General features: G+C 55.2%; 2 protein-coding genes across 2 annotated transcripts; one reads left to right on the top strand and one right to left on the bottom strand.

Annotated features, from left to right (window-relative positions):
• Positions 1 to 44: 44 nt before the first annotated feature.
• Positions 45 to 564, top strand: THAP7 (THAP domain containing 7; the record flags this gene model as incomplete). Its single annotated transcript, XM_009881501.1, has 1 exon — positions 45 to 564. A coding segment is annotated over one exon (520 nt), but the record flags the coding sequence as incomplete, so codon positions are not given.
• Positions 565 to 1,790: 1,226 nt separating this feature from the next.
• Positions 1,791 to 9,567, bottom strand: LOC104283338 (very long-chain acyl-CoA synthetase-like; the record flags this gene model as incomplete). The annotated part of the gene is made up of 9 exons (XM_009881500.1): positions 1,791 to 1,967; positions 3,558 to 3,688; positions 5,097 to 5,194; positions 5,291 to 5,489; positions 5,727 to 5,817; positions 6,374 to 6,568; positions 6,677 to 6,801; positions 8,560 to 8,718; positions 9,358 to 9,567. Coding segments are annotated over 9 exons (1,385 nt in total), but the record flags the coding sequence as incomplete, so codon positions are not given.
• Positions 9,568 to 10,258: the final 691 nt, after the last annotated feature.

Genomic DNA, 10,258 nt, shown 5'->3' with positions numbered 1-10,258 from the left:
TACCGGTGTCCCCCCCCCCCCACCCAAATTAACCTCTCCCGCAGGCGGGACCCCACTCCTTCCCCACCGGACCCCCATTTCTCCGCCGACGTCTCCTGTTTCCCCCGCGAAAGCGAAGACTCCGCTGCTCCTCCGGCCGGTGATCACGGAGGCGTTCCGGCTCTTCCAGGTCCATCGGGCGCTCGCGGTTCCCTTACGGATAACCTTTCGGAAGACGAAGAAGCGTCGACGACTTCTAATTTTCCCCCAAATAATCCCCCGGCGCCCCCCAGACCCGTTTCACCTTCGCTTTATATGTTACGTTTACCGCCGCCGGCCGGAGCGTACATCCAAAACGAGCACAGTTATCAAGTGGGAAGCGCTTTGCTTTGGAAACGACGCGCCGAAGCCGCTCTGGATGCTTTGGATAAAACCCAACGGCAACTTCAAGCTTGTAAAAGACGGGAACAACGCCTCCGCCTCCGCGTGGGCGAACTCCAACGGGAACGTCGGCTCCCCTTGGAAATACGACGGCTTCCGAAAGAAAAGCCGCCGCCGCGGCTGCTCGATGAGGGCGGCGAGTGAAGGCGACGCGACGCTCGCCCACTTTTCCTCGGCCGCACTGGTTTGTAAATAAACGATTTATGCCTTTTTTTTAATGAAAAATATCGACAGGTTTAGTTCGCAGTTGGGTAAGGGCAACAGCAGATCCGCCCCGGATTTGCTCACCGAGTCGGCAGAACGCGGCCACGGGAGGAGAAATTAAGCTCGTTTTTGCGTCGGTTGAGCGTTGGGGAAGGGTTGGAAGAAGCTATTGTGACGTGCGACGTGACATAGTGGCGGAATGCGATGGATACGGCAAGACGGGATTTTTAGGCACCGTTTTCCCTGTTCCGGAAGGGAAAACGAGCGGATTGGTCCACAAAAAATGCCCCTTTGAGGCCCATCCGGACCCGAATAATTGGAATTCAACCTTTTAATTTCCGCAGCCGGCATGGCACGCGGGCGCCGGGGCTGCTCGACGGCGAGTGAAGGTGTCGCGATGCTCACCTTCTTTTCCCCGCCTCCCATGTGGCCGGGAAGGTTTGTAAATAAACGATTTTGCCTTTTTTTTTAATGAAAATATTGACGGGTTTGGTTCGCAGTTGGGAAAAGGCGACGGCAGATCCGCCCCGGATTTGCTCACCGAGTCGGCAGAACGCGGCCACAGGAGGAGAAATTAAGCTCCTTCTTGCGTCGGTTGAGCGTTGGGGAAGGGTTGGAAGAAGCTATCATGACGTGCGTCGTGATGTAGGGGCGGAATGCGATGGATACGGCAAGCCGGGTTGTCTTCCTGTGGCAGTTTATGTGGTTGAGCGGGTGGAAAAATGGATGGGAGCAAAATAAATCGGTTCGGTCGTGTGTTGGGGAGCTAAAGCGGCTCAACGAGCTCAGGGTGGGAAGAGAATAGAGGTCCCACCGGCGCAAATGTTCCCTTCCCAGCAGCGGGGAGGATTTTCAGGCACCGTTTTCCCCGTTCCGGAAGGGAAAACAAGCGGATCGGTCCCCCAAAAAAATGCCCTTTCGACGCCCATCCGGACATAAATAATTGGAATTCAACCTTTAATTTCCACAGCCGGCATGGCACGCGGGCGCTGGGGTGGGCTAACGAGCGCCGAGACCAGCCCGTCACCCTCGTCACGCTCTGTCTGCATTATTAAAACTCCCCCCTCCTCCCCCTCCAGGAAGTGATTAGCCCCAAATTGGCTTTGCCCAATCGCCCCGTGGGCAATTATCGCCCCGTGGTGGAGACCACGGCGTGGCTGCTTCTTCTACAGGTTGAGCTTCATGTCCATGATGGCGGCGTAGGTGGTGGGGTTCAAGGGCACATAGGACTTTTTCTTGTCGTCGCGGAAGAAGAGGGGGTCTTTGATGACGTTGGGGTCAAAGCCTTCTTTGACCAAGTTGCCTTTGCACTGCTTGAAGGTCCCCGTGATCTCCAGGGCGTCCTGTGGAGATGGAGGGTGTCACCAGAAACGGTGTCGGCGGTGGGGTGATGGGGACCGTCGTGAGAAATGGGGCACCCCAGCGCTGGCACGGGCAACGTGGGGGACTGACGCTGTCATCGGCACAGGGTGGGGGGGGACCATCATTGGAAATGGTGACCCTTGAGTCATCGGTGCAGGAGGTGTCATCGGAATTGGGGGGACCAGTATGGTGATGTTGGCACGGAGTGGCCACCCGTTGGCATGGGGTAGCACGGGGTAACCGCCTGTTGGCATGAGGTGGCACAGGATGGCCACTGTTGGCATGGGGTGGCCACCTGTTGGCATAGGATGACCACCCAATGGTATGGAGGGGCACAGGATGAGCACATGTTGGCATGGGGTGGCACATGGTGGCCACCCGTTGGCACGGGATGGCCACTTGTTGGCATAGGGTGGCATGGGATGGCCACCCATTGGCATGGGGTGGTATGGGATGGCCACTATTGGCACAGGATGGCCACCCGTTGGCACGGGATGGCCACTTGTTGGCATAGGGTGGCATGGGATGGCCACCCATTGGCATGGGGTGGTATGGGATGGCCACTATTGGCACAGGATGGCCACCTGTTGGCATGGGGTGGTATGGGATGGCCACTATTGGCACAGGATGGCCACCTGTTGGCATGGGGTGGCACAGGATGGCCACCTGTTGGCATGGGGTGGCACAGGTTGGCCACCATTAGCACTGGATGACCACCCAGTGTCACAGGGTGGCCACCCTTTGGCATGGGGTGACCACCTGTTGGCATAGGGTGGCACGGGGTGACCACCATTGGTGCGGGATGACCCCCGTTGGCATGGGGTGGCCACCATTACCATAGGATGTCCACCCATTGGCATGGGGTGGCACAGTATGACCACCCGTTGGCACGGGATGACCGCCTGTTGGCATGGGATGGCACAGGATGGCCACCTTTTGGCACAGGGGGGCCACTGCTTGGCACAGGATGACCAGCTGTTGGCATGGTTTGGCATGGGGTGGCCACCTATTGGCATGGGGTGGCGTAGGATGGCCACCAGTTGGCACAGGGGGGCCACCCATTGGCATGGGGTGGCACGGGCTGGCCACCCGTTGGCACAGTGTCACCACCTGTTGGCATGAGGTGGCACAGGATGGCCACCATTGGCACAGGATGACCACCTGTTTGTATGGGGTGGCACAGGATGACCACCGATTGGCATGGTGTGGCACGGAGTGGCCACCATTGGCACGGGATGACCATCCCTTGGCACAGCATGGCCACCTGTTGGCACAAGGTGACCACCGCTGTCTTGAAAAAGGAGGGACCTTGGCGCCGTCATCGGGAAGGTGGACCGACGCCATCGTTGGCACGTGGTGACCCCGATGTTGTCATTGATATTGGGTGACCATCACCGTCTCCAGAAATGGACAGAGAGTGCCGTCGATGACAGGGTGGCACTGTCACCAGGCCCCAGCGCCATTACTGCCACAGGCTGACTGGTGCTGTCATCGGGAACTGGTCAGGGGGTCCCCCCCAGAAGCCACCCCCCACCCCACCCCACCGCCTGGGTGAAACTGGGACCGCTGACCTGGATGCGCACGAAGCGGGGGGCGGCGTAGGCGGGCAACGTGTCCCCGGTGAAGGCGTAGAGGTTCTGGCCCTCAAATTTGGTCCCGGTCTTCAGGCGGATGGCCGCCATGCCGCATCTTCCCTCGCAACCTGCAAACGACGCCGGAGGGTTATTTTGGGGCAAACCGAATCTCGGTTTCTTCTTCTCGGTGGCCGCTTGGATGGTTTGGGGGACCTGGGATGACATTGGGTACTCGTTTTGGGTGGATTCGTCCCGCTTTCGCTTTCTTGGAGGCCATTGGGATCATGGTGGAGGCACCTCGTACCCAAACCAAAGCTGGATGCTTATTTTGGGTGAATATTTCCCATTTTGGCCTCTTTTGTGGCCACTTGGACCATTACAGGAGCCACCTGTGTGCCCAAAATGATAACAGCCGCTTATTTTTGGCAACCGAGTCCCCTTTTACTCTTCTTGATGGCCACGTGGACCATCATGGAGACACGTCAGTTGCCCAAAACACCACCAGGTGGTGCTTTTGGGCAACCGAGTCCCATTTTACTTTCCTTTGTGGCTACTTGGCCCATTGCAGGGCCACATCGCATGCCCGAAACGACTCTGGACACTTAGTTTGGGCAACCATGTCTCCTTTTAACCTTTCTGGTGACCAATCAGACCTTTACAGGAGCCCGTTGTGTGCCAAAGCTATGCCAGAAACCTCTTTTGGGTCAGTAAGTCCTACTTGAGCCTTCTTGGTGGTCAGTTGGGCCATTAGGTGGACGTATTACTTGCCCCAAACAGCACCAGATGCTTCTGTTGGGCAACGAAGTCCTGTTTTACTCTTCTTGGTTGTCAGTTGGACCATTAGGTGGATGTATTACTTGCCTCAAACACTACTGGATGCTTCTTTTGGGCAACCAAGTCATGTTTTACTCTTCTTGGTGGCCATTTGGACCATTACGTGGGCATATTACTTGCCCCAGACACCACCAGATGCTTCTGTTGGGCAACGAAGTCCTGTTTTACTCTTCTTGGTGGTCAGTTGGACCATTAGGTGGACGTATTACTTGCCCCAAACACCACCAGATTCTTCTGTTGGGCAACCAGGTCCTGTTTTACTCTTCTTGGTTGTCAGTTGGACCATTACATGGGTGTATTACTGGCCCCAGATGCCACTGGATGCTTCTTTTGGGCAACCAAGTCCTGTTTTACTCTTCTTGGTGGTCAGTTGGACCATTATGTGGACATATTACTTGCCCCAAACAGCACCAGATGCTTCTTTTGGGTGACCACGTCCTGTGTTACTCTTCTTGGTGGCTTTTTGCACCATCATGGCAGTAATCGTGAGGCCCAAACAATACCGGACTCATTATTTTGGGTCAACGAGTCCTGAAGCGGTCGGACAGTTGGATTAGATGATCGTTGTAGGTCCCTTCCATTCTGTTCTACTTTAGGTTTCTTGGTGGCCTCTCAGATCATTTGGGGACATGTCCCATGGCTGAAACATCACCAGGTTCTTATTTTGGTCCAAGTCACACCCCAACACCACCCACTACTCACCCGGCACGGCCACTCCGTAGACGTTGACCTCCTGGATGAAGTCTACCATAGCAAGAGTGGCCTCCACCTCTGTGGTGGCCACGTTCTCACCTTTCCAACTAAGGAAGAGAAGGGATGAAGGCGTGAGAAGGAATTTTGGGTTGGGAGGTGGACATCGCCCACGCAGACGTGGATGGGAGTGCCATCAGACTTACCGGAAAGTGTCTCCCACGCGATCCTGGAAGTAGATGAATCTTTCATGATCCATCATGAGGAGGTCACCGCTGTTAAAGAAAGCGTCGCCTTTGACCAAGACGTTCCTCAAGACCTTCTTCTCCGTCTTCTGGGAATCACCCGCGTAGCCGTGGAAAGGGGTGTTCTTGGTGATTTTGATGACCAACAGCCCCGTCTCACCTTCGGGGAGGGAAAGGAGGGTTGGAGACCGGTCAACAACTGCCTTGATGTTGGAGGAATGTCACCTCCGTTCCCCACTGGGTGCTCAGGTGTTTCTTTGAGGGGTTTCTGGTGGTTTCCAACTACCAGGATGATGGCGATAAGGACCAAGAGGTGGCTTTGAAGCATCTCAACCCTTTACCTGCCCCATTTTTCCTCCCCAAAAAAGCCCTCCTAAAGGTTCATCTCTCTTCTTACCGGGACTGACTCTCATGCAGAGACCTCGTTCGTCTCGGATGGGTTCGTCCTCCTCCACGTTGTACTTGATGAGCTCAAAGGGAGCGAAACTCTGGAGGGCAGAAGAAAGACAACGAGAAAAATCCCATGGGTGGAAGCAGAAACTGCAGGATTAAGAAGAGCGCGATGACTTTCTTTCCGGTAGTCCATCCTGACATCCTGGGTGGCTGTTCGTCTTCCATCCGTGGACCAAGCTCAGCATGATCTCTTGACCCCAGGCCAAAAAAAAAAAAAAAAAAAAGTGGGAGAAGGTGGAGGGATAAAAAGTGGAGAAAAACCATATTTTTTGCAACTTTTGCTCCACGCGTGGGCGACCGAGGACCAAGAAGTGACACCGAAGACGTCCAGATCACTGTGGATGCTCCAAAACTAGATTTATTTGGAGTCGACGTTGGCCAGCCAGGTGGAAGGGGGACTTCTTTTGGATGTGAAGAAGGGGGACAATGTTGGCTTCCCCCTGGGGTGGTCATTGTTTGTGTCACCTTGAAGACGCTTATCCTGGAGCCGCCCCACTCCCCGCTCTTGGCATCAACCCAACTTGAGGGACAAGGATGGGTCTCCTCGAGGTGTTTGCTTCCCCACCATCATCATCGTCACCGGTGGCTCACCTTGAGGAACACGTTGGCTCTACCCACAGCTCCGATCTTGCCGGTGTAGTTGATGAAGCCGGCGTTGCCCTCGGTGGCCCCATAAAATTCCCAGATGGAGATGGGGCCGAAGCGCTGGAGGAACTCCTTCCACACTTCTGCCCGAAGACCGTTGCCCAAGGCCAAGCGTACCCCATGTTCCCGGTCATCGGGGCGCTGTGGGGTGACAAAAGGAGGGACCATCTCAGGGTGAGCCCCACAGCATCGCCGCTTTCTTCCCCCACCCCAACTCTGGGGTGGATTTGGGGCTGGTGGGGACCTTACCTTGGGTGTGTTGCAGAGGTAGCGCATGAGTTCGCCCACATATTGGATGACAGTGACGTTGTAGCGGCGACAGTCATCCCAGAACTGGGAGGCGGAGAATTTGGCCCGTAGGACGCAGGTGGCTCCTGTGGGGACGTGGTAGGGGCGTGGTTACCCTTCCCATCCCTCCATCCCTCCATCCCTCCATCCCTCCATCCCTCCATCCCTCCATCCCCATGAGAATCTGTCCTGGTCCTGGTCCTGGTCCATTCCCCCCCTCCAGGTCACCCATTATCTACGTGGAGGCCCTTCTCCATTTCCATCTTCTTCTCATCTTCTCTCCTCTTCCACCCCTACGCTCTTCATCATCCGTCCATCTGTTGAGCCACCCATGTCCCCCCCGACCCTCATCTGTTTAGCGCTCCGGAGAGCTTTTGCCTTTTCTCCTCTCGTCTCCATCCCTCCAGCCTCATGTTTCCACCTTGCCGTCCACCGTCTCCATAAAACAGCTGTCCCATAAAACATCTGTCCCTCCATCCTTCTCTATGAAACATCCATCTCGTGAAACATCTGTCCATCCAAGATCTGCGTAAAATGTCTGTCTCTGTAAAACATCTGTCCATGCATCCGTCTCCATGAAACATCCATCTCCATGAAACATCTGTCTGTCCATTGATCTCCACAAAACAGCTGTCCATCTGTCATCTCCATGAAACATCTGTCCATCCATTTCCACAAATATCTGTCTCCATAAAACATCTATCCATGTGTCCATCTCCATGAAACATCTGTCCATCCATTTCCACAAATATGTCTCCATAAAACATCTGTCCCTACATCATCTCCATAAAGCATCTATCCATCTCCATGAAACATCTGTCTCCATAAAACTTCTATCCATGTGTCCATCTCCACGAAACATCTGTCCATCCATCTTCATAAAACATCTGTCCATCCACTGATCGCCACAAAACATCTGTCCATCCATCTCCATGAAACATCTGTCTCCATGAAACATCTGTCCATCCATCTGCATGAAACATCTGTCCATCCACCATCTCCATAAAACATCCATCTCCATGAAACATCTATCACCATAAAACATCTGCCCATCCATTGATCTCCACAAAACATCTGTCCATCCATCTCCATGAAACATCTGTCTCCATAAAATATCTATCCGTCTGTCCATCTCCATGAAAAATCTCTCCATCCACCATCTCCACAAAACATTTATCACCATAAAACATCTGTCCATCCATTGATCTCCACAAAGCATCTGTCCCTCCATCATCTCCATGAAACATCTGTCTCCATAAAGTATCTGTCCATCTGTCATCTCCATAAAACATCTGTCCATCCAGCATCCCCATAAAAATCTGTCTCCATAAAACTGTCCATCCATCTCCGTAAAACATCTCTGTGAAACATCTGACCATACATCCCTCTCCATAAAACGTGTCCATCTCCATGAAACATCTGTCTCCATAAAACATCTGCCCACCCATCTCCATGAAACGTCCATCTCCATAAAGCATCATCTCCATGAAACATCTGTGCATCCATCTCCATTAAACATCTGTCTCCATGAAACGTCTGTCTCCATAAAACAACTGTCCATCCATTGCTCTCCATAAAACATCTGTCCATCCAGCCCCATGAAACATCTGCCCATCCGTCCATCTCTGTGAAACATCTGTCTGTAAAACATCCATCCATCCATCTCCATGAAACATCTGTCCGTCCACCCGTCTCCATTAATCGACTCTCCATCCATTTACAACATCCGCCCATCTTGTCTGTCTGTCCTTCACCCATGGATGGACACGGCTCCATCCTCCACCCATCCATCCATCCCTCCATCCATCCGTGGGGCTGAGGGGGGACAGGGATGGGGTACGTACCGACCTCGAAGCACCCGCCCACCCCGATGAGCAGCCCGGCCGAGTGGTAGAGCGGTAGCGTGGTGTAGACGACATCATCGGGTCGCAGGCCGCAGAGGCGCCCCAGGTTGGCCACCATCATCAGCTTCAGCTCGGTAATCACCGCTGCCTTGGGCAACCCTGCGGGTAGGGACGGGGGGGGAGCAGAAGGTGGGAAATTACCTCCATGGAGGTGGGAGGGCAAAACCCTTCCCACAGGGTGGTGGGTCTCCATCCCTAGAGGTCTCCAGACCTCGTTGGGAGGAGCTGTGAGAAACCTCATCCAGATGCACCTGTGTTGGTTGGGGTGGGATCTGATTTGGGTTTGGGGTTGGATGCAGGAGGTCCCACCCCACCGCATTCCATCCCAATGAGGACAGCCCCAGGGACATGGTGGGTCTCCATCCCTACAGGTCTCCAGCCCTCGTTGGGAGGAGCCATGAGGAACCTCAACCAGGACCTGGTTTGGGGTCAGGGTTGGATGCGGGAGGTCCCACCCCACCCAATCACAAGGAGGACAGCCCCATTGACATGGTGGGTCTCCATCCTTGGAGACACCCAACTCTCGCACAGACGCAGCCAGGAGGAACCTGGCCCAGGTGGCCCCACAGTGGTGGGACTTGGAGAAAGGCCTCCAGAAGACTCCTCCAACCTCCCCACCATCACCTGTGCCATCGTGGCCACACCACCCATGGAGGACAACCCATGGCTCGTCAACCCATGGCACCCAAACCCTCCCAGATGTTCCTGCCTTTGGGCTTTCCGTCCCCATGGCCTCACCGGTGGTGCCGGAGGTGTAGATGTAGATGGCTTTGGAGTCGGCGGTGATGCCGGCGCGGTGGTGGGCGGGGAGGGGTTCGTCAGAGGTCTTCTCGATGGCGGGCAGCAGGGCTTCCACCCCCGGCGTGGGCGAGGTGGAGCTGAGGTAGAAGACGCGGATGCCGTCGCGCTGAAGGTCTGGGAGAACCTCCTCCACAGCAGCTTGGAGCTCTGTGGGGAGAGAAGGGGGCACGGCCACCATGCGGGGGTGGGTGGTGGTCAGGTCGGTGGGCAACCAGGAGAACCCAAAGGGCACCACCGAAAGGGCACCCCGATGAGATGGGCACACCAGGAGCCATCGATGGGTGGCCTGAAGATCTCAGGTGGGCACCCAATGCACCCTAAATGGTGTAGGGACCCCACCCATCCTAAATGGGCAATAAAGGACCCCAGGTAGGCACCCCAATGAGATGGGCACCCCAGGTGTCATGGATGGGTGCTCCAGAGATCTCAGGTGGGCACCCAGTGCACACCTTGATGGGGTAGGGACCCCACCCATCCCAAATGGGCACCCAAAGGACCCCAGATGGGCACCCCAATGAGATGGGCACCCCAGGCGTCATGGATGGGTGCCCCAAAGATCTCAGGTGGGCACCCAATGCACCCTAAATGGTGTAGGGACCCCACCCATCCGGAATGGGCACCCAAAGGACCCCAGGTGGGCACCCCAATGAGATGGCCACCCCAGGCATCACCAATGGGTGCCCCCAGCACCCCAAGGGCCACCCTGACCCCACCCCCATAGGGTCCCAGTGGGTCCCATTGCGCCCAACCCCCTCCTGCCCTCATAGTCCTTTTTTTTTTATCTCTTTTTCTCCCGAAAACGTGACGCAAAGTGGAAAAAAAATGTTAAAAAAAAAAA

This window comes from Charadrius vociferus, unplaced genomic scaffold, assembly GCF_000708025.1.
Source record: "Charadrius vociferus isolate BGI_N301 unplaced genomic scaffold, ASM70802v2 scaffold2163, whole genome shotgun sequence".
In the NCBI taxonomy this organism is placed as follows: Eukaryota; Metazoa; Chordata; class Aves; order Charadriiformes; family Charadriidae; genus Charadrius; species Charadrius vociferus.
The sequence above is the reverse complement of the archived record's forward strand: the minus strand, read 5'-3'. Positions and strand labels throughout refer to the sequence as shown.